The sequence below is a fragment of the Pimephales promelas genome, chromosome 2 (assembly GCF_988280905.1).
Source record: "Pimephales promelas chromosome 2, fPimPro1.hap1.1, whole genome shotgun sequence".
Lineage (NCBI taxonomy): Eukaryota > Metazoa > Chordata > Actinopteri > Cypriniformes > Leuciscidae > Pimephales > Pimephales promelas.
The window spans coordinates 43,917,513-43,943,103 of record NC_142770.1 but is presented as its reverse complement, the minus strand read 5'-3'; the positions used below and the strand labels follow the sequence as shown (position 1 = coordinate 43,943,103).

At 42.4% G+C, this 25,591-nt stretch overlaps 1 protein-coding gene, 1 long non-coding RNA gene and 1 pseudogene across 2 annotated transcripts in view; 1 reads left to right on the top strand and 2 right to left on the bottom strand.

The window, feature by feature from the left end:
* Nucleotides 1-25,591, bottom strand: part of LOC148997565 (uncharacterized) — a 197,829-nt gene that overhangs the window by 122,261 nt on the left and 49,977 nt on the right. The gene's annotated exons all lie outside the window — the stretch shown is intronic.
* LOC148997568 (uncharacterized) lies at nt 2,894-4,864 on the top strand (annotated as a pseudogene).
* On the bottom strand, nt 21,579-22,502 carry LOC148997567 (uncharacterized). Its single transcript, XM_089116432.1, has 2 exons — nt 21,779-22,502; nt 21,579-21,679 (listed from the first exon to the last, which is right to left on the bottom strand). Exons 1-2 carry the CDS (start codon nt 22,500-22,502, stop codon nt 21,579-21,581), a joined length of 825 nt encoding a protein of 274 aa, XP_088972558.1.

Genomic DNA, 25,591 nt, shown 5'->3' with positions numbered 1-25,591 from the left:
ATTAAGTTCCGCATCAACTACAAAATACTACTACTGACCTATAAAGCCCTAAATGGTTTAGCACCTACGTACTTAACGGACCTTCTTTCGCCCTACAATCCACCGCGTTCCTCAAGATCACTAAATTAAAGGCTTCTGGTCATTCCTAGGATATCGAAGTCCAGTAAAGGAGGGAGGGCGTTCTCGCATTTAGCTCCAAAACTCTGGAATGGCCTTCCCGATAGGGTCCGAGGCTCTGACTCGCTCACACAGTTTAAAACTAGATTAAAGACGCATCTCTTTAGTCAAGCATTCACATAATGCTTACTTTTTAGTCCTCTGTTACGGAACCGTTTGCCACTGAAACGCATTTCCGCGACAGTGGGGCTCGACAGCCTTAGTCAAACGGGTCGGCGTGTATGGTTGGGTTACGGAGAGTTTGTGAGATAGTGGTTTTCTAACACCGACTCCCGTATAATGGAAATCATTATGAACATCAGCTATGCTAATTATTTCCCATTTGCCTTTCTGCTGTTATCTCGGGAAGCTTGTCCCGAGAAAAATGGCGTTCGTCAGGTCCAGTTTTGTCTCCAGCCTCTCACGGGGATTCGGATGCCCCAACGCCTGCGATGAGAGGACCAACGCCTGCGAGGAGACAACTCAAAGCCTGCGATATGTTATGGCGCCGTTTTATGCATAAACAATATTTATATTTATTATTTATATATAAACAATATAAATGTAAGCCAGAGGAGAACTGGCCCCCGACTGAGCCTGGGTTCTCCCAAGGTTTTTTCTCCATCCAATCTGATGGAGTTTTGGTTCCTTGCCACTGTCGCCTTGCTTTTGGCTTGCTCAGTTGGGGTTATTTAGTGTTTAGCAATAGTATTGATCTGTGTTGTACTACTTTCATGTTATCACTGTGAAGCTGCTTTGATACAATCTGTATTGTGAAAAGCGCTATATAAATAAAAAAAATGTGACATTCGCAACATCCTTTTTTCTTTGTTCCAAAAACTGTTAGTGTAGCTGGACGTAGGTCATTTCTGTATAAAGCCCCTTCTGACTGGAATAATCTTCCTGTTTCTTTGAGATCTATTAATTCTTTCAATCGTTTTACAGGGTTCTCAAGTTTGAGCAAAAGCTTGGAGTGAGATCACACACGGTTAGGGGAGGGGCCATAATGAAGCCCCGCCCCACCCATCCCGCCCCCAATTTTACCCATTGTTCATAATTAACCAGAACAAATTAAAATTATAACAATTAGTAAATCTGATAAATGACAGAGCAATTCATCACATCAAATACTCTTTAATGCAGTATTACAAATATAGCTAACCAAAAATATAACAAATTGCTCCAAACAGTTTCAAACAAATCTTTAAAAATTGCATTTTGATTTTTGAATGCGTCTTCTATCTAGACGAATGATTTATTGTGTGGTGGGACATTGAGAACAAATGGACAGATTAGAGTGCACCACCTCTTCCACTGTCTCCTCTAATCTGGCAACCTTTTTAGGGGGCTTACCCTTTCGTGCCCAAAATGACAAAATATCTTTCTGCTTTTTTCCTGACATCTTTGAAAAATACAAATGCAACATTATGACAATGATTAAATATTACCCAGAGCAATCTGCTGTAATACATCCTTAATGTAACTAGAAAGACTATTAATATTACAGTATAATATAATTTAAAATAAAATCAGTAAATCTTCATTCCTTTTTCCATACCCACTATTTCTCTTAGTTTCAGATAACGTAAGATAGCCAAACTGAGCCTGGTTGCAAAGTAGTTGTAGAGTTTTTGACTGCATCAATAATAATGTACGATGGGCTACATATTAAATGTTCTAGCCCAAAAATGTTAGACGAGCTTCTTCCAACTTACCTTCTTCTCCATCACGACACATGTGTTCGCGCGATGTTGTTGGTTACCTAGTAACGAACGTACGGTGGCCGAGGATGTTCCGTCCATTTCCGTGTGTTCGCGCTACTGAATGACATGTCATGTATAGATCAGTGGTGCACGCAGCGCGCATATATGTTGCCTAGTAACGAACGCAATCTGGCGGAGATACGCGCTGGCGGCAGGAAACTTCATTTTGTTTGCCTGCGCCTCGTATACAACGTTAGAAAGCTTTCAGCCAGGACAACTTGGTTGGCATTGCCTTTTCAGCGTGAGAAATATACAGTGTGGCGTGTGAACCGGTCGAAATGCGTGTGTCTCACGGCCAATGCGTGAGACTTGAGAACCCTGGGAATGAATAACATTCAATACAAAATGATGTCTCGTATATAGAAATAATGTTTTAAGTGATAAAACATTTGCTTTGCTGTGCATAATCCCACTATGCATTTAGTCATATTAACAAAATAATTTATTGAAGCATCCAGACACTTCACCACGTGAGCAAGCAGCTAGGCTCCTGATTGGTTAACGCGGCGCGAATTCACGCCAAAGATTTTTCAACTCGGGCGGCAGACGCGAATTCGCGTCAAACGCATGAATGCACAAATGGCACTAACTGAATCATTCGCGTGTAACGCGCTTACCGCACCAGACGCTCAATTCGCGCGAACGAGGCGTATTCGCGTCTTCCGCGCCGCGCTCCACGCCTCATTCGTGCTGCAGGAATTTTTCACGCGCGCAAAGCGTCTTTGCATTGACTTAACATTCACGCCTGACGCCCTATTCACGTCCGGTGTGAATGTAGCATTATGTCAACTGACAGATCTTGCAGTGTGGCAAATGTCTGGGGGGTCCTACTACCAAATTCAAATTCTCTCAAAGCTGAACTAACATCTTTAGGACATTTAGCAAATGTGACTGATACTCTCACACTTCGAATTAATATCGATGGATTTCCCTTATTCCGTAGCTCCAGTATGAGTCTGTGGCCGATTCTGGGTATGATTAAGGAAATGATTAGTATGATTATGTATTCGGGTGCATCTAAACCCGCAAATGTGCAAGAGTATTTACAAGAATTCATTGTAGATATGAAAGCTGTTTCTCAGAGTGGAATTGTGTACAATGGTGTACATTTCAGGGTACCATTACCCGATGCTTTTATTTGTGATGCACCTGCTCGTGCCTTTCTTAAATGTTCCAAAGGCCATACAGGCTATTATGGGTGTGAGAGGTGCACTCAAAAAGGCCAGTACATTAATGGGAAGGTGGCCTATCCTGTAACATCAGCAGAGCTTAGGACAGATGAGCAATTTGGGAGGCAAGGCAACACCACCAACTGTCAACCTCCCCACTAAATGAGTTGGGTATAGGTCTAGTGACCAGTTTTGTGTTAGATTATATGCACCTTGTGTGTTTGGGGGCAATGCGCAAGTTAATATTTCTTTGGCTAAAGGGGCCACTAAAATGCAGGCAATCTATGAAGTTTTTTGTTGTAATGTTAGCATTTATGGTTTCTATCAGGCAATATTTACCTAGCAATTTTGCAAGGAAACCATAATCCTTGTTCGAATTCAGCACATGGAAAGCCACAGAGCTGCGTCAATTTTTACTTTACACTGGTCCTGTTGTTCTCCTCAATAATATACCCACTATAATGTACAGAAACTTTTTACTTCTATCGGTATCTATGAGAATTCTTCTGAGTCCTGCCTTATGTTCTTCTGACAATTGTGACTATGCTGAGGAGATTTTGAAACTCTTTGTAACAGACTTTGCTGCAATTTATGGCAATGAATTTGTCAGCTATAACATACATTCCTTGATCCGCCTAGCTCAGATGGCCAGTGTTTCAACCCATTACCATGTCACCAGAAACCCCTCAAAAAGACAAATCAGGGACAACATGTTTGTTTGCATCTTAACACTGCTTGAGGAGATGAAAGAGACACAAAAAATCCAGGGGAGGATGCTACAAACGCTGCTACAACAGCGTGGCAACATTAGCACCACCATCTCTTCTATCCCAGAGGGTTTGCCCCTAAAGACAGTTAGGATGTGGAAATCGTGGAAGAAAAACTGGTAAACCCGAACTTCATGTCCGAACTGGTATGTTTGTCAAGTGTAATTTTATTGGGGGGCTTGCAGTGAATTTGATCTGAAATTATGTTTTATTAACAAAGTTCGGGAGAAGCACGTTCAGATAATTAACACGGGTGGAGAGCACTCAGCAATCATGATTAAAACGTGTATATGAAGAGTTCAGATGCAAAAGCCTCTAAATGCCATTTGAAATTTTCTTCAAGAATGTTAATTTTTATCAAGCTTGTATATTTAAGTTCAGTAATTTCACTTAAATGGTAATGTAGATTACCTATGAATTGCCATTTAAGTGAAATTACTGAATTTAAATATACAAGCTTGATAAAAATGATTATTCTGGTTCTCTTACACTCTTGATCTCTTCTGACAATGTTTTGTGCACTCAACGAAATCAGATTGTAGCGTTTTGGGCGGTGACAAATCAATCAGATTGTCACCGCCCACGGGGCGCCTACGCGTCCCGCCCGCGACCTACTGTGGCCCCGAGGCCCCGCCCACCGCCCACGGACGGCCTATCCGTCCCCCTGACCGCCTACGCGACCGCGGACCGCCTATTAGTCCGCCGCCGACCTAGTCGACGGCCCGGGGCCCCGCCCACTGACCGCGAATGGCCTATCCGTCCCCCTGACCGCCTACGTGACCGCGGACCACCTATTCGTCCCCCTGACCGCCTATGTGACCACGGAAGGCCTATTCGTCCCCCTGACCGCCTACGTGACCACGAAAGGCCTACGTGTTCCCCTGACCACCTATGTGACCACGAACGGCCTATTCGTCCCCCTGACCACTTATGTGACCACGAACTGCCTATTCGTCCCCCTGACCGCCTACGTGACCACGAAAGGCCTACGCGTCCACCGCCAATCTAGGTGACGGCCCGGGGACCCGACCACTGACCACGAACTGCCTATTCGTCCCCCTGAACGCCTATGTGACCACGAACGGCCTATTCGTCCCCCTGACCGCCTATGTGACCACGAACCGCCTATTCGTCCCCCTGACCGCCTATGTGACCACGAACCGCCTATTCGTCCCCCTGACCGCCTATGTGACTAAGAAAGGCCTACGCGTCCACCGCCAATCTAGGTGACGGCCCGGGGACCCGACCACTGACCACGAACTGCCTACTCGTCCTCCTGAACGCCTATGTGACCACGAACGGCCTATTCGTCCCCCTGACGGCCTATGAGACCACGTCCCGTCAAATAAGTTACGGGTGGAATGCTGTTTTACGTTTTGAAGTCATGACTGATAAAAATGCATAAGAATGATCAAATATCGATTTTACGTCAATCCCTGGGCCCCCCTGAGTGATCTGCAACCTTCAGAACCCCGAAACTCCGCTGTCCACGAACGGCCTACATTTTTGAATGGGATAAGTTGCAGGTGGGACGTCCAGATCTCAGCCTCTGGACAGAATTTGGATATATGACCTGCGCTCCTCTGGACATGCCCTACCCATGGTGTGAATTTGGAAGAGATTGGAGAAACTTGAAAATTCGACCCAAAAAAAACCTCAAAGGGGTACCCCTTTGAGATTTTTTGGGTAAAATTTTCAAGTTTCTCCAAACTCCCTGAAATTCACTGCACTGCCTGAGCACGTCCAGATGAGCGCAGGAGCGCAGGTTTCAGCTCCGAATTCTGTCCAGAGGCTGAGATCTGGACGTCCCACCTGCAACTTATCCCATTCAAAAATTTAGGCCGTTCGTGGACAGCGGAGTCCCGGGGTTCTGAAGGCTGCAAATCGCTCAGGGGGGCCCAGGGATTGACGTAAAATCGATATTTAATCATTTTTATTCACTTTTGACAGTCATGACTCCAAAACGTAAAACAGCATCCCACCTGCAACTCATTTGATGGGACCTCTTTAGGCTGTTGGTGGTCAATGCACTTTTAGGTCATAATTCGTGATTGTTAACGTTTTATCACTTAAAACATGCCGTGCAGTGCACAGGAAATACAATCAGACGTGTTGGGGTACTTTACAGTTCACAATGATGCATAACCAGCCTTAAAATGACACGTCCACGGACAGCTTACAGGGACCCTGTCAAATAAGTTGCAGGTGGGCACAAGAGAGTCCCAATGGGACTACATATTGTGCCCACGTGCAACTTATTTGACAGGGTCCCTGTAGGCTGTCTGTGGACAGTCCATTTTTAGGCTAATAACACACAATTAATGGATGCACTGTACATCAGTGTGTTGTATTGCGACGCCTGTGTGCAGTGGACACCATATAAGCACTGTATTTGTGAAATATGACCTTTTAATGTATTGTCCACAAACAGCCTATAGGGACCCTGTCAATAAGCCATAGTTGGTATGTTCTGGTGAAATAGATGAGACAGTCATAGTTTGAACAATTTTTTTTATTATTATTTATTATTTAAACATGATTGAACTGCTTTAATTAAGTATAAAATCACATGATTTAAACATAATTAAGTATATTTAGAAAATCACATGATTACAGAACACAGTTAAGAACAGTACAAATAAAGGGAATGAACAGGACACAGAACAGAAAAAAATAAAATAATAACAATATAAAAATGTGGATAATATAAAACTATGACATCAAATATTTAAAATATATACAGTAGTAATTTAAACTATTTACAAATTAAACAATTGACTGAAGTCGACAGTTGTGAGGTCTGTGTCCCCTTGGCAAATGAAAAAAAAAAGGAAAGGGGAAACAAAGAACAACAATTCATTAAACAAAATAATAACACAACAACAAAACTTGGTTCCGTGCATGTAAACTTATGACCTATTGCTTACCTTGTGGCCGTGAACAAAATTGTTCACGCTGTCTTTCCTGTTGTTCGATTTGTTTGAACAAATCGTCTAAGAACAATAAAAAAAAAACATTATTTTTGTATGTATATATTTATATATTAATGTCCTATTCATGACAACACAGTACAAGTTTAAACAATTGTTCACCTGATACCTACCAAAAGCTTTCACCTCCTGCTCTGGCTCACTTGCCATCAGTAACTCTATAATGAAAAAAAAATAAAATAAAGATATTAATGTATTGTTCTTGTAATAACAATATAGCATAATTACATGTTGATCACTTACCCAGGAAGCTAGGAGCAGTCTCCATTTCAAAATCTTCTACAATAGACACACACACAAGACTCAATAATTTGTTCAACATCTTGTAAAAAAAAAAAGTCATATTCCCATTGCAAACAAAAAAAAAATCATTCAAAACCTAGCCAGCAGTTGGAGGCATTCAGGCGGAACAGCCACAGGGCTCTGAACACCTGTGTGAACAGGGCTCTGTGGCTGCTCTCCTCCTTCAGGGCCATCCGGAGCTGACGAGATTGGAGGGTCAAGTTGTTGACCATCCCTCAATTCTTCCAGCTGTCTCTCTGCTACCTCCTTTTCCAGTCGTCTGGTCAACAACTTGATCCTCTTTCTCTGAAAAGAGAGTTTTATTCAAAACATTTTTTGAATGAATTCAATAAAACAAGAATGCTAGTTTGAGATTATACTTACCATCAGCTCTGCATGGCCCGATATAAAATGCCTCTCAACGTTTTCGTAAACCACCCCGCACTCTGGGCAGCCCAGGTTCCTCAACCTAATGCAGCCCCTCGCCAGTCGCAGCAGGATCCTCCTCTCCTCCCCATTTACGATACCATGCTGCGACCGGAGGTGATGCCGCAGGTGACGAACCTGGGCCAGGCAGAGGAGGCACGTCAGCAGCATCTTAAAAAAAAAAAAAATGGCAACAAAGTCAGTTCACACAGGTCTATAACTTATTTGACTGGACCTCTTTAGGCTGTCCGTGGTCAATGCATTAATAGGTCATAATTACAGGTCATGGGTTTCACAACAGGTTATAACAGGTAAAAGATATATAAATGTTCTATTTTTTTTTTTATTTTAATTAAAAAAAAAAATACCTGTAACAATGGTTCCAGCCTGACCGTGGAAAGCCTATTCAGTTGTGGCTGGGATGATCCACTCCATTTACAGGCAAGTGTACATTAAATTACTTTAAATTGCACTCCATTTTTAGGTAAGTGTACAGAAAATTACTTTAAATTGCACTCCATTTTTAGGTAAGTGTACATTAAATTACACTCCATTTTTAGGTAAGTGTATATTAAATTACTTTAAATTGCACTCCATTTTTAGGTAAGTGTACAGTAAATTACTTTAAATTGAACTCATATTATTATAACATTATATTACCTGATTTTGGACCCCGTTTACAGGTAAGTGTGCATAAAATTACTTAATGTTGGACCCCATTTACAGGTAAGTGTGCATTAAATTACTTGATGTTGGACCCCATTTACAGGTAAGTGTGCATTAAATTACTTGATGTTGGACCCCATTTACAGGTAAGTGTGCATTAAATTACTCGATTTTGGACCCCATTTACAGGTAAGTGTGCATTAAATTACTCGATTTTGGACCCCATTTACAGGTAAGTGTGCAGCAAATTACTTGATTTTGCACCCCATTTTCGGGTAAGCGTACGGTTAGAGGCTCTGGGCAGCGAGTAGACCCCAGTCAGTCCGCACCAGACCTTCCAGCGAGCGAGTCCATCGTCCGGGCACCTGCAAAAATGCCAGCGGAAACCTGCCCACTTTGTCTGCAGTCGTACGCCCGGCTCGGGCAGCACCTGGTGGTCACCCACGGCGTCAAGAACCCGGAGGAGAGGAAGCTGCTCCTTGCCATGGAGTCGAGGCGAGTGAATGCCCGTGCAGGCCTCTGCCCACTTCCTGCGTGCGGGGAATTCTCCAACAGACTCGACCGCCACATCCGCACCCACTCTGAGGTCACGGCGGGGATGCCAAGGTGTGCCTTGAAAAGCTGACTGCCCTGAGGGCCTCCAACCCCGCTCCTCCGATGGTGTCCACCCTCGACCTGGAGCAGCAGCAGTTCATCGAGGAGGACCCGTCCAACCCCCAAGACCCAGAGACCCTGGAGGAGGAGGAGTGCGATAAGCAGGGCTGCAAGAACGTCAAGGAGCTCCTCAGGAACCAGGTGGTCGACCTGAGCAAGCAGGTCGACACCCTCAGCGAGACCCTCCGGACGGTCACCCGGAGGTATCGCATCCTGAAGAGGAGGTCGACCTCCTTGGGCTCGGTCCGAATCGGGCGGGCGGTCAAAAGGCTCCTCTCCTCCCTGGGTCCGGAGGAAGAGGAAGGCGCCCCCGTGGAAGAGGACGTCAAGTCTTCGCCGGAGGCCACCTCCACCCCGCAGCAGCAGCAGCCCTGAGCCTCGTCCGAGGAGAAGACTGCGGAGGGGGGAGAAGAAGAGAAGCCTTCCACCAGCCAGCAGCTGGAGGACCCGGGCGAGGAGCAACCCCACTACCCCGACCACGTGGGCGCGCTAAGTGAGTGTGACGCTTTCGCCCCTTTTCTCTTTTTAACCCGTGATCGTGCTAACGCTAACGCTTTGCTCTCTCGCCGTCGTCTCTCTCTCTCCTCTCTCTCTCTCTCTCTCTTTTGTTTTTTCTTTGCAGACGAGATCGTGGAGGAGTACAGGCGCCACAGGGAAGGCCCGGACCCCAGCACCAAGCTGAAAGAGAACGTCGGCTGCCAGGTGTACCGGATCAAGAAATTTTTGGCGGCCATGGCGAGGGGAAAACAGAACTTGGCGGACTTCCGTTTCCTGGACGACACCGCCAGGATACACGGGTGAGTGACGCGTCCCCCGTCGCGGGCACGGCCTTTGAGCGAGCTCTGCCGCCTCTCTGACGGTTTGTGTCTCTGTTTTCGCAGCTGGGTCAGCTCCCTCCGGCGGGCGAAGATGACCGTGACCACCATACAGCACTACGCCCTGAACGTGGGATGTTTCATGCGTTTCCTGTCGGAGACCCCTCCGCAGTCCTGCCGCTTGACCAAAAAAGCCCTGGTCGGCCTCCACAGGGAGATGGGGGCGCTCCGCAAGTCTCTGAAGAGGGGCGTGGCCGTCCACCAGACGCAGGTCAAGGAGGGCAAGGAGGTCAACATCATCCAAAAGGCCACCCTCCGCAAGTGCAGGGAACTCGCCGCCAAGGCCATCCCGGACCTTTTGAGTGAGTGGTCTTTCGTCCCCTCCCCGCGCCTCTCACCCGCCGGCCGACGGACTTTTGAACTTTGTGCTTTTCTCTCGTCTTTAGCCCTCCTAGAGAACGAGCCCACCCAGAAGACCCTGTGGAGGTTCTACGGGCACTTTGCGGCGCTGCTCGCCTCCGTGTACGGCCACAGAGGGGGGGTTCTCCAAAACATAACTATGCAGGAGGTTCTGGTGGCCCGCAAATCGACCTCGGAGAAGGCGTACCTGATAAACGTGAGCGTCCGACTCTTCTTTGCCCGATTGTGTTTTTGTGTGGACTTTTTTTTTAATTGATTTGTTTATTGATTGATTTATCCATCTATTTTTATTTCTTCCCTTCGTGTGTCCACAGGTGGCCAACCACAAAACGAACATGGCTTTCGGGTCGGCCCAGATCGTTTTGACGGAGGAGGAGTTCGGTTGGGTCAATCGACTCCTCCGAGTCAAAGATCAGCTTCCCGGCGGAGCCTCCGCCAAGTTCCTGTTTTTCACTTCGACCCCAAACCCATGCAAAAATCTAAATTCCTACTTCCAAGAGGCCTGGAAGTCCATGGGCCTTCCCGGGTGCCCCACCTTCGTCGCCGCTTCCGGCACGCGTTTCGGAGGTCCTCCGCCGGTGGCGGCATTGGTTTTTACTCTTCTCTGTCTCTGTCCTCCCAGATAAAATTCACCCACTCCAACGACGACCGGGTCAAGCTGTCCAAGTTTATGTGCCACGACACAAGGACGGCAGACAAATTTTACATGGCCAACTTGACCCCCCAGCAGGCCATGGAGCACCGGAGGCTCTTTGACACCGCCCTGGAGGGCGAAGAGAGGGGCTCCCCGTCGAAACAGCCGACCTCAATCAAACGCAAGCGGCCCGCGAAGGGGAAGGAGCCCCTCAAGAAGAAGAGGAGAGCTCCAGAGTCCTCGGACGAGGAGATGACTTCGGGCAGCACGACTCCAGAGGCGACCAAGAGCCCGGAGTACCAGGAGCCGGGGACGTCCAGCCCCGACTCCAGTGGGGTGAGTTGGCTTTTTCCTTTGACTGCAAAGTTACAACATCCCTCTTGCGACATCACAACCGATGACTTACCTTGTCTTTTTGTGTGTGTGTGTGTGCGCGTGTTTTTCCTACTTTGCGCAGCACGAGGAGCAGCAGGATGAGGAGGAGGAGGCCGAGTCAGGCGCAGCGGCGGTGGGATCCCAAGAGGAGGAGGAGAAGGCCGAGTCAGGCGCAGCGGCGGTGGGATCCCAAGAGGAGGAGAAGGCCGAGTCAGACGCAGAGGCAGTGGGATCCCAAGAGGAGGAGGAGGAGACGACCACCCCAAAAAAGTACCTGCGGCGGAGAGGGAAAGCTACGGTGCTCCTGACTCCCCTGAAATGTTTGCCGTCGACCCAGAGGCACGTGTCCCCTCTGAAAGTAAAGAAGGCCATCTTTTCCCCCACCTCCACGACCCTCGTCGGCCTGACACGCCAAAAGGAGGTCTCCAAGAAGGTCAAGGAGGCCATAAAGAAGCGCAGGCAGCGCAAATAGACATTGAAACTGAGTTGATGTTTTTCAGACGTCGAGTTCGTGTTACGAGTGTTCGTGAGTGTTTGTTCCGCGAGAGATTTTTCTTCTTCGAATTTTAAACTGTTCAAGTGTGTTTATTGTTAATAGTTCAAGTCAGTTAAAGTGTGTTTTTTTTAGAGTGTTTGTTCCAAAAAAAAAAAAATTGTTCAAGTGTTCGATTTTTTAAAGACTTTGAGTTGTTCCTTTGTTTTTTTTACCCATCACCATTTCCATTTAAATTTCACTTTTTTCCTGTATATTCGTTCAAAATAAAGTAGTTTTTGTTGTTTGGAATTTTAACTTCTTGTCTGTCCTTTTTTTCCCCAAGTATTGCTTAGATAATTCAAATTTAATTAGGCGCTTTATTAAAATGGTTTAAACTGGTCAAAGTGTTAATTGATCTGTTCGTGTAATCGAAACCTGTGTAATTAGTTTGTTATAACACCTATGTCTACTGACAGTGTCCCCAAACAGCCTATAGGGACCCTATCAAATAAGTTACAGGTGGGCACAAAAGAGTCCCACCTGCAACTTATTAGACAGGGTCCCTGTATGCTGTCTGTGGTCAGTCCATGGAGTGCTTACGGGACCTCATGGACCTCAAATAAGTTGCAGGTGGGACAGCATCCCACCTGCAACTTATTTGACGGAACCTCTTTAGGCTGTTTGTTGTCAATGCATTATTAGGTCATAATTCATGATTGTTAGTGGTTTATTACTAAAAACTTGCAGCAAAGTGGACAGAGGAGACAATGCAACATGTAGGAGTACTTAGCATTTCACGACAATGCATAACTAGCCTTAAATGACATGTCCACGGACAGCTTACAGGGACCCTGTCAAATAAGTTACAGGTGGGATGCTGTTTTCGACTTTGAGATTTTTCGCCCGGTGAATCCTGGTAAGGAATTGGGGATTTCATCACATATGCTGAAATGCCCGATTCCTGACCAGGATTCACCGGCTGAAAGTGTCAGAGTCAGAAACAGCATCCCACCTGTCACTTGTTAGACAGGGTCCCTCTAGGCTGTCTGTAGACAGCATGATCTTTTGCAAATTATGTGCAATTAATGGTCGTAATTTACACCAGTGTGTTGCGCTGCGTCCCCCGAGTCCTGTGCAGTAGGTTTGACCACAAGTGACCACTTCATGTGTGAAATATGACCTTTTAAAGCACTGTCCACAGACAGCCTACAGGGACCCTATCAAATAAGTCGCAGGTGTACTTATTTTTTTATGCACCTCTCTGTCTCCCATTGACTTCTATGGGAGCATGTGTCTGCCAGGGTCAATTCAGCAGTCAGGATTAGAGGGCCTACTGGGCTCAGGAAGCATCCAGAGCCACGAAACTCTGGGGCCCTATCCGGGGACCCGTGGCGGTGAAACTTATCGCATGGGGCGAGTGTGGCCCCTGGTCTTTTCACAAACATATAGCTACTGTATCCAATGAAACTGCACACAGACTATGTGTAAAACAAATATATAGCACATGTAATAAAGAGAGCTTCCTGATTAGCCAATTGACAAAAATCAACAATCGAACCATGACCTAAGACTCAAATGTAATCAAATCAAAGATTTGGAAAAACGTGATGCCACTAAAAACAATTTTATGCATATTTATAATTACAGTTGATCACATCATCAAAAACCATCACATCCACTATCTCAATGAATTACTATATACTGTACATATAACAATGTTTAGATAAAATACAAAAATAATATAAATATCCCAATAACTTAGCTTATCCAAATAATGATCTTTTCCTTACTTAAACTGTTATTATTAATCAATGAACATGATGTATTTCAATTTTTAACATTTTATTCATTACAGATCACCAAATTTGAGGCGTCAGTGTACTCAATGGATAGTCACAACTAGTACAGTCACCATCCGTGAAAATGACTGTGAAGTAAAGACCTGCTGCCTAGCGGATGAAACTGGCATCATCTCACTTTCGTTGTGGGATACACAAATAGACTTTGTCAATGTTGGCAGGGCATATAGCTTCACCAACTTATCAACCAGGATCTTTAATGATAACATTACGCTAACCACAACACGCACCACCAGCATTACCCCAATACACAAAAAGATTGCTACACCTACCACAACTGACAACACGCAAACTCTTCCACCCACTCTTCACACCATAACGACAGATGTCACCGGTGCATCCATCACCATGAAAAAACAATGCCCCAAGTGTCATACCGCCCAGCAGGCCTTAACTAAAAATTACACTTTCCATCAGTGCCCCACGTGCAAAATCTTGAGAAAAGGAACTAGTTACATCACTAAATGTAGCGGATTCCTCACAATTGAGCAACAAAACGAGGAAGTATCCTTAACCATTACAAATTCACTACTCACTAAATTCATCAACCAAGAAAACGACATCAATAGTATGGACAATCAAGACATTGAGGAGTACTTGATGTCCATTAGTCCACTGACAATCTCATTCACAGACAATAATTACATTGTCGATCTGAACAAACCAAAACCAATCACACCAGATGACAAACATGACAGTGATGACGAACTGACTGCAGTGATAATTGACATCCCTAAAGAAAGCAGTCAAATCCCCAACATTCCACAAGAAAACACTGAGACTCCCAACATGCCACAAAAAAACACTAAAACAACGAACATCCCAAAAGAAAATGTTGAAACACCCAACATGCAGAAGAACAAAACAAAAAAACACAAAGCAATCTAAATTCCCCACCACACACACACACACGCACACACACACACACACACACACACACACACACACACACACACACACACACACACACACACACACACATACTGGTATATATGGTTTATAAGGACAGCATGTAACCACTGTGGTTTAGAGGGACACACATTTCTTAACAGTTCACAAATTAAACAGACATACTAAGCAATGTTAAATGGTCTCTTTAAGATACATCACACTTAAAAATGTTGTTTTAACAATAAAATCATGGAAAATAGCATGCTTGATTTAGTATGGTTTACGAGGACAGCATGTAACCACTGTGGTTTAGAGGGACACACATTTCCTAACAGTTTACAAATTAAAGAGACATACTAAGCAATGTTAAATGGTCTCTTTAAGAAACATCTCACTTAACAGTATTGTTCTAACCATGAAATCATGGAAAATAACACCTTGTCAACTGAATTGTTAGGACATCCAGATTTATAGTAGGTTTGTTAGGACATCCTGATTTTTTTTTATTTATTTTTTTTATAAAACATATACACACACATTAAGCAAAGACGACACATTATCTTTAGGAAGAGTAGGTTTTATTTTAGCCTACTCTGCATTTTCACAGCTAGAACATTTTGGCATGATTCAGAACAGTATGATTTCTCCATTAGTTCAGTTTATTTAGGTATATATGAACATGCCAATCACACTTGGATACAAACAGATCTGAAAACACTGTTAAAAATTTGGTTGGTGCTGCAAATGTGCAAATATGCTGACATGCAATGAATTGTGTATGACAACGCAATGAGTTGTCATTACAGCAGTAAAAGCAGAGAATTTTGACTGTGCTCTACTTTATATTTTGAATATAAATGTAAATACATTTTTTTATATAAAATTTTTATTTAAGATATTTCTTACCATTTTTCCTATTATATTTCCTTTGTTGAGGGAATAATCTATTTCTTGTGCCACAAGTTAAATGTGTGAACAACCTGTGAGACCATAGCAACCAGAAATGATCAGATATGTATAAGCCTATATTTATTTTTAATTAAGAATGACAAAATAAGGACGGACTCAAGAAATTATTGTGTTAATATATGGCCTAATACATTGAGCACAATGTTGCCTATAAACAACTTTCAAATGAAGTTTGTTATTTCAATAAATAACAAAATATGTAAGAACATAAAATAATATAAATATATTTATCATTCTCTCTATGTCGTTCTCTCAACATAGGATCTCAAACGACATAAAATATGTCGTTCTCTCAACATAGGATCTCGTACTAAGTAAGAATCTCTCGAGGTCACAACATAGGTTCTCATGAGTTTATATGTCATGGACATAAAACTATGTGAACCGAACATGCCCCATCCTGGTGTAACTAGTTCCCACCAGTGATGCGCGGGTTGATCCGAAATGAGCGGGTGCCTGCGGTCACCCGCGGTTACCCGCAGTTACGGGTCATCCAAAAATGTTTTTAATGATATTCGGGTCGCGGTCGGTCGGGTCGTTTGAAAAAAGATGCCAATTAAACATTTGTATTAGTACTAGACACAATTTTTGATTAAATATACAGCCCTACACATTATTGGCTGCAATAACTGGCACGAAGATTACACACAAGCTCAGTCTAAACAGTTCTCGGTTCTATACGATTCGAGAACCGCTGTCCCTGTGTGTTCGGTAGTACGCAGTATCAGCTGCTCGTGCTCATCACTTCTCTCAACAGTGGCACCAACATGTCTCGGTTCAGTGAACTGTTGGAGTTACTGGAATAAAATATAATTCAGGATATTGATTTATTTCGATTCGGAGGCGACTGTCAGGCATGTTTGAAAGTAAGTAACTAACTTGTGGATCAGCACTGACGCAAGACGCGAACTGTTTCGAACGATTCAGTTCGATTTAGTGTAGGTTCGACCGGTTCACTAAAAAGAACCGGTTCAACAGAATGATTCGTTCACGAACCGGCCATGTCTATGATCACTGCAGTCTGCAGAGATGGAGGCGGCAAGAGAAAAGGTGAAGACTGGGGAGTGGAAGCTGCGCAAATACACAAATAGAAAGAGTAAAAGTGTGGGAGACATTTGCTGAAATAATGAAAGATGATGACCAAAGTGCTGGCTTTGCCTTTGTTATGTGTAGGCCTACGTCTTCTTGCGATGCTGTGTTGTTACACGTCTATGGCCCAATAACGCTCCGATGAGCATTTACTACTTTTAAAAAATGCGGTCAGGAAGCGGGTCGGGTACAATATTTTTTAACTTTTTTTTGCGGTCCGAGTTGCGGGCGGGTAGTTGAAAACGTCGGTCGGTTGCGGTTTGTTTATACATTGACCCGCGCATCACTGGTTCCCACTGTAGACTATAGCTTGTTTGTAAACTTACAACCTGTCAAATACCTCAGGCACTGAATGTTAAGAGTTAACGGATATATATTTACCTATTTTCACACTAGATTTTCACACTTCTTTCATTAGATATATTTATTAACTTAGCACAAAAACTACATAGAACAATAATTTAATAGGGAATAAGGAATATAATAATAAAATAAACAGCTTGAAAAGAAGATGGATAGAATGAACTCATGTCCATGTTTCTTGTAAGCAAGGGAAGCAGTTTGAATAAAAGAATAGAAGACAGATTGAATAAACTCATGTACATATCTGTTTCTTGTAAGCTAGGGAAGTAGTTTGAATAGAATAATAGAAGACAGATAGAATAAACTCATGTTCATATCTGTTTCTGGCAAGTTAGGGAAGGAGTTTGATTTGACTGTCACTTACTGAATTGTGACAGATAGAAGACAGATAGAATAAACTAATGTACATATTTGTTTCTTGTAAGCTAGGGAAGCAGTTTGAATAGAAGAAAATAATAAAGACAGATAGAATATACTCATGTACATATTTGCTTCTTGTAAGCTTTGAAAGCAGTTCTATTCTATCTGTCACAAATTCAATTCAATAAATGACAGTCGAATCAAAGACAGATAGATAAGCTCATGTACATATTTGTTTTTTTGTAAGTTAGGGAAGGAGTTTGATTATAAGAATAGAATAGAAGACAGAGATAATAAACTCATGTTCATATCAGTTTCTTGTAAGCTCAGGAAGCAGTTCTATTCTGTCACAATTCAATAAGTGACAGTCGAATCAAAGACAGATAGAATAAACTCATTTACATATTTGTTTCTTGTAAACTCAGGAAGCAGTTCTATTATACCTGTCACAATTCAGTAAGTAACAGTCAAATGAAAGACGGATAGATAAAACTCATGTACATTTCTGTTTCTTGTAAGCTAGGGAAGCAGTTTGAATAGAAGAATAGAAGACAGATAGAATAAACTCATGTACATGTTTGTTTCTTGCAAGTTAGGGAAGCAGTTTGATTCGACTGTCACTTACTGAATTGTGACAGATAGAAGACAGATAGAATAAACTCATGTACATATTTGTTTCTTGTAAGCTAGGAAAGCAGTTTGAATAGAAGAATTGGATAGAACACAGATAGAATAAACTCATGTACATCTTTGCTTCTTGTAAGTTGTGCCCTTGTTCCGGACAAAGTCTCTTATGTTTTGGCTTGTCCGTGAAGCAAGAATGGGGTGGACTGCCTTCTTGCAAGCCTCACATTCAGCCAAAGTAGCCAGCTTCCCTTTTGTGATGTGGTTTCCAAAGAATTTCATTACAGATTTAACCTCTGAAGCGGTCCATGATCTTTTTACATAGGCCCTTTTTTTCTTCGGTCTGTCAAGCTCTATTAGAAATGTATAAGATGGTTAGTACAACAAAGTACGCAAGTACAACATAGTTAAATCCACTGTTTATAAGAAAGAAATGAATGCCAAAGTAATGGAAAGTTGAAACAAAACCCGACATACCTTTAACTTTCGTGGATGAAGTAGCATCTCGCACATTTTCACCTTTAAAGGTGCCATCTAACATCATAAATCAAATCCTACTCCATATTCCATAACAGATGGGGGCAGTATACCTCCAAAAAATGACTTGTGCTCCTACCATCGCGCATGTTATTCAAATCATTTGACATGATAGTAAAAGGTTGGAAGACCGCAGTTTCACGTGGAACATTTGGAGATTTTTAGAGATCAGAGACTCAATGAACTAAACACTAGAGTGAACTAAACTAAACACTATGAATCTCAACACTAAATGATGAAGACCGCCTCATAGATCTCAAAAACAAGCTGGTGCATTTCGACGGTATGGGAAAATAAAAGCTTGGGCAATTATTTGAAGTTTATGGTATTCGTTTTGTTCATATTACACTTTTATTGTTAGTGAATTAATTTGACAGACAGCATTCGCTGATGTTGATCAAGCTAGCGCCGTGAATTCACCGTGAGACACACGCAATTGACACTTAGCAAGCAGGTTAGTTAAGCTCTCAGATTCTGTCAATTATATTACGCAATTCAAAGAATAAATACCGTTTTGGCGCTTGTACATGTTACACTACAGATCCCTAGCGCACGTGAACCGATCGTCTCTACTAGCTGGAAAAAGAACACGAACACTGGTGAAAGATACAGATATGCATTCCTCATGCATAATGTCGACCAATCATTTTTTGAACTCTTCCCTGAACTGAAATGTAGTAATTGGCTGTATTTCCACACGACTGACATCAGGTTCAAGTACACACAAGCCGGCGCGAGCGCGACTCACTCGTCTATTGCAGTTTGGCTGGTGCTAACGTTGCCCGTCCGCATACCGCCTCCCATGGCCGGAACTGGTATTACGATACCTGCCGGGCCGGGGCTAGTAATTTAGCATGCTAATTCAGGTTAATATCTCGGCAGCACTATAACTTGTCAGTTTTTTAATGACATCTTTGCACTTATTTCTTCTCATTCTTTTGATGCGTGTAGCTCATTTTTCGTATATTGTTACCTCAATTATTACATATGCCACCTTTAAAAAGATAAAAAAAGTTTAAAAACTGTTTTTCATGGCATATTTACCTAATTTCTTTGCATATGAAATCACATCACCTTTTGTTTCCCTCTCAAAAATCAGTTGCATGGTGCAAAAACATACTACACTTTTATGCGTAGATCACTTTAAAGGCACAGTGTGTAAGTTGTGCCACTACAGGTCACTTATTCAAAAAGATAAAAGGGTTAGTTTGATGATGCAATGAATGATTATGGAATCTTATTCAATAGGGACCAGAGACGTGAGGACAGAGACTTGGGGTTTCCACAGAGAGGAGAGGTGAGGGGACCAGTGATGACACTGTAGTTCCAAGACATTTCTGGAGTTCCCTTATGGTGGTGGGAATGAGCCAGTTACGGATATTATCCACCTTCCTCTCATCTATGGTGGTGCCTTGTTAATTAATGATGTACCAGAGGAACTGGATCTCTGACTGAATCGAACTGGCACGTCTCTGCTTTCAAGAATAATTGGTCCAAGCTCCGGGAATAGATGATGTTGAAGTAGACCAGTACAAACCACTAGAGGAAATCCTGAACATGGAGTGGCTTTTACTGTGGGCTTGATACTACTTTTCATTGAAGGTCTTCCATAGGCAGAGTTTCATAGGCAATGAAACAGAGCCAAAGTTTTTTGTACAAAACTCACCAAGGGTCGTGGTGGACGTATGAGGCATGCAAGATTGACATGTCCAGCAGCACCGCAGCGTAGGCAGAGATGCTGGGTCAGCCAGCACTGTCACTCAGGCATAAACAGATGAGTGGATTGAATCTGCAGGGGTTCTGTTTCTAAAAGACTGACTTACTCTGGCTGGCATGGAGAGAAGGATTACTGACACTGGTTGGTCTCCAAACACCCCTGCATGCCATGGAAGACTCTGCTTGTGTGCTTGGTGAATTGTTTTAGACCAATGGAATCATCATATGCAGCCTCAGAGGAATCCATTGCATTCCGCCACCAGACCAGAGTAAGTCACTGGGTTCGCCATGGGACTGGCCACAACAGGTGAGGGAGAAGGAACAGGTGCAGTGATTGGTGTGGTGGTGATTGGATTAGACATCACTCAGCATAATGAATCCACGATTTCTTGAATAGGATCAGGTGCAGGAGTCCTCATGATTGTTGTATCCTGTCTTCTGTCAGGAAACGGACTCCGGGAAACAGTTGAGTAAACTCTTATTAATGAGTGGCAGTAATAAGTTCCAATAACTAAGGGAGCTTGTATGTCAACAACCAGTTTGTGACTGGAGAAGAAAGTGCAGACAGGTAAGCTGCAACACACACCACTTTCGCTGACATAACTTGTCGACTCACAAATTTTTCCTTTTGTTGCAGTGGTATCCAGGAAGCGAACCAGGAGACACCAGGAGATTGACTGGGAGGGTAGGTAACACAGGTAAGTAGCTCATCGGAACGTCAGGAAAGTCCTAGTCACAATCGAGACCTGACAAGGACCGTGTCTGCTGTCAGCTTATACGGAGCATGGTGATTCTGTGACACTTTACACATTATGCTTGACATAGTGATGCAAGTAATCGGGTGTGAAAAATATTACATGCAAGACCGGAGAGAAGTTTTCTCTGCAGGGTGTCTCAACTGACAATGAGAAAGAGGGCAAAAAGCTCATATATGTTGGGAGTACTCCAAGTTACAAGGAGCCAGTTAGGGTGGTTCAGGCATTGGTTAGGATGCCTCCTGGATGGATTCCAGAGGACTCGCTCCAGGCATTTCTAACTGGAAAAGGACTATTGGTAAGACCAAGAACATGCTTGAGGGATTTTATCTTTCTGCAAGCCTCGGGATACCTTAGGTTCCCACAGTAGGAGCTGGAGAAAGTGGCTGGGGAAAGGAAAGTATGGAAAGCCCTACTTGACCTGCTGCCACCGTGGACTGGTTCAGGGTAAGTTGAGGAAAATGGTTGGATGAATGGTAGCAAGGTGACATTAATAAAATGTTGATTTCTCATCCAAAACAGTTTTAGTTGATGCTTAAAGTTATGTTTGACCAGCAGTAATAGACATTTTTGTCCAGTGTCCCATCCTGCTCCCCGAGAGTCACTGTTCTGCAGTTAGCTCCAACCCCAATTAAACACATCTGCTTTATATTTTAACCAGGATATAAAATATATTGTCCAGCTATGGTCTTTGCCTTCCCTCACATACCCTTGCGTTCTCCCCTTCACACTTTGAAAACCCTTTTTTGACTGCATTAAGATCCATCACACAAACAGAATGATAAAATTAATCATCATACATACACGTTTACACAAATATTTATTAAATACCATTACTGATTGAGTTGAGCTCCAGAGGTCTGGCTCCATTGGAGTCTTCATCGCTGTCAATGTCCTGGTCGTCATCTTCGTCGTCTGTAAAATCTTAGAAAACACACTGGAAAAATAAGCTTAACATTGACCCTTCCATGTTAGTTAGTACTCATTACTTAATTGATTAACAACAATTAATAGTAACTGTACCTTGGATTTCATCAAGAGATTTTCCTTTTAATTCTGTCAGCTTTCCCTTTTCAAGGGCTAGAAGCAGTTTTGAAATTTTGGTCACTTGGATGGTTGCCTCAGGTAGTCTGTAATATTCTCTATGCACATTAATATTGTGGCCTAAAAAGTCTGCTAGTTGGTCCAGTTCATTATTTTTTAAATTAAGAATTTGGGAGGTTGTTGCAACTTGTTTCCTCAGTTGTGTCGATCTCAAGTACTCTGGGTGAGTTGCACCACACTCAGCAGCAAACCTCTTGAGACAGTCGTGACCTCTGTAGTGGCTAGAGCACTTTGGAATGGCAAAGAGGAATTCATTTTCTTGCAGTACTCCACATTGTGCCCGCTTCTCATTCAGCAGTTCCAGAGCTTTTGTGATGTCTGGATTGAGTAAAACGGCAACTCTTCGTCCTCTTTTTCCTTTCAGCTCAACTCGTGTAAAATATTTGCACAAGCTCTTCTCATAAGCTGATAGACCCAGCTCGTCAGATGTGTGCGAGTCATCTCTTTGGAGGAAATGTTTTAAAGGCATCTTGGAGACCTCTCCAACCCGTCGTCTGTTGAACAGAATGATCCTTGTCAGTGTTAGCTTGGTGAGACGTGCATAGTTGTCATCTGAGGTCTTTTGGCTAAGTTCCCGGAAGGCCGATTCTGCACTTCTTTGTAGATAGTCATTAAGTTTTTCGATGTCTTGAGTGAGTGGCATTTTGGTCGGTTTGTTGTATTTCAAATCATTAATGGTGCTTAACGCTGTGTGAGATATAAATTCTGACCACTTTGATTTGTACAGTTTCTGAAATCCTTCTGCACTGCTTGCCAACTCTGTGTTTCCAGCAATAAGAGCATGGCATTGGATAATTTCACTTACTTTTAAGAGGTTGTATATTATTTATGTTGTGTTGTTTTGAAGATATAATATGTGATGTGTAAGTTTATGTCGATGTAGAATGTATGTTAGATGTTGCTAACATACACTGTTACGGAAGAAAAAATTCAGACTCGTCTGACAATAAAGTATAAAGTAAAGTAAATTAATAACATTTATTTTCTGACCGTTGTAGAATTGAGGACTCTCTGCTGAACATAGAGAAAAAACACCGGATTGGGAGAAGATGGCAAGAATCCGATTCAGACTTCCAGTCTACCCTTAAAAATGTGGACTGTGAGCTCAGAGGGCAACTAATCTTCAAAGCTAGAACTGAATCAAGGGAGAGAGCAGTCCTCCTCCATCTGAAAAGAAAATATCCAGGTAAAGTGCTGTGGATACGTAGATACATTCAGATATTGCGTTCAACTTTGAAAAGGACCATAATACAAACTAATAAATACATTTCTCTGCATGTGTGTTTCCTAACTTTGCTACAGACGGGCAGGGCATTGCCATTAGACTTTCCAAGCAGATTGCCAGTTCTAACAAGAGACTGAGGCAGGCAATAAATGAATACAACCGGATTCAGTGGCCACCGCAGAGGAGCATCTTCCCCACAATAATTGATTTTCAGGAAGCATGCGATCCCTCTTGGCAAGTCTACTTCTGCTTTGATGACACTGTAAGTATAATAACCACTGTAAGTATAGACCATTTTACAAGATGTAAACAACACTGGTCCAGAAGCACTTCCTGTTTCAGTTTGTAACCGTTTTCTTTATTTCACATGTAAAGAAAACATCTTAAAGATGTTTGTTTAACTTTTTGATTCAGTTTTAAATGTTCTGTTGGTTGTATTTTATCCCAGCTTTTATGTAGTGTTAAAAAACTGAAACAGGAAGTGCTTCTGGACCAGTGTTGTTTACATCTTGTGAAATGGTCTATATATAACCACACAGCAGTCACTCTAGAAACAATCTGACAACCACTTACCAACCCCAACTACCTGCCAATCAGTTTTGAAAGCACCTGGTAACATGACATAGCTTTTTTAAATTTATTTTCTCTTTCAGATTGAAGACGATAATGTTTCGAGGAGTCTTAAACGGCGAGCAATTGATGCCATAAATATGAAGACTCGAGCAACTGAGGAAAAGGGCATGCTGTACCAGGAAATGAGAAATATTACTGAACACCTCCATCAGCAGCATGCCTTTCTTTGCTCTGCCATTAAAGACACAGATCAGCCTGGTGCAAAAGCTGCTCTCACCCAAAGACTCCATCAGGTGGAAAGAAAACGTCATCAAGCAACTGTGATGTTTCACACAAATGTACAAGACATTGTCCCTGTAGACAACCCCTACTTGTGTCAGGCCCTCCCCATGTCAAGCATAGAGACTCTAGTGTACAATGAGGATGGTGATGATGATAATGAGGATGACACTGAGGATGACCATGATAACTAGGAATGGTACTGGTATGACAGGACAGGGCCTGTATTTACAAAGCTCACAAAGATGTGTTTTACTAGGTCTGATCTATTTTAAAGCTTAGGTACTGTATTTAAGCACATATCGACACTAGTATGCGAGTACAAAATTGTGTGTTTACCACTTGTGATATTACGTATTCATTGTAATGTACAAATGTGGTCATGTGTGAGAGTTTGTTTTCATGAGTTGAAATGACAATAAATTTATTGAAATGACAAAGTATTGAATCTTGAATCCTCTGTATCAACTTTAAGTTTGTCAAAAATAAAAGGGAACATACAGATGTAGTGACTCTACAATACACCTTTCTCATAATGAGTTAGCCATGTTTTCAACCATTGTCATAGCACTTATTCAAAGCACACATAAATTAAATAAAAAGTAACTTGCTTAATAAAATGACACAGAATGATTTTACAGTCAGAATCAACATAATCTTCTAACATAACGGTGCAGTAGGTTCTTTTCTTCTTCCAATGGACTGCTTTATTTTCACAATCTTCGTTCAGTGAATTTAGGCCTACATAACATTTAGTTTTATCTTTTGTATTTAGTTGCTATGGTGGTTGCTAATTGACGCCGCTATAGCTGAAACCACGCATCTTGCATGACGTCCTTCCGCCCGAAATTATTTTATTAATAGACAATTTAAAAAATAATAATAAATTCAACATTTGACCACAGAAAAACACAACTTGATAACTCAACAAATACGATATGTTCGTGTTAAGGTTAACACTTTTAACAAATACTCCTTCGATTCTGAGAAGTGCATCCGACACGGAAGTGCATTGTGTTGTGGGCGGGCTTTACGGGTTCTCCTGTTTCGGCTAATATCTCTTAAATAAAACAACTTATTTACATTTTCTTAACGTAGATCATCTAGATGCAGTGTAAATAATCGTTTGGCTATACTATATATTTGATATATGCAGTAGATATATGTTTTTACAACCCTAATTTTCAACCCTAATTTGCAAACCAGAAAAACTACAACTGCAGTGCCGATTTGTATCAAGCTGCATTGTGTAGCTATAGGGAATTGTAGTTTTTAAAATATAAGTGTTTCTCTTGGAATGGGAGGTTGTAAATAGTTAGTTGAGAGTACAGTGAGGAGTTTAGGGGGATTGTAAACACATCTATGTAATCAGATTTTAAATGAAAATAATGTTTACATTTTTAAATAGGTTAAAATTATTTTTAACCATACTTGAAATTGTTCTAAATTGTTGTCTAGATTCACATGATAACTAAGGACAAGAGCTCTCTATAACAGTTGGTCCCATGTTGATAGCCCCTTTCATTGCTTAATTACAAGCGTTCAAACATGCACCAGGGTCATGTTTCAAAGGTCAGTATTTCAAAACAGGGGTCATGTAAAATCTTAATACTTACATATGTTACTCTCTAGGTCAAGACCTTTCTAACGATGTA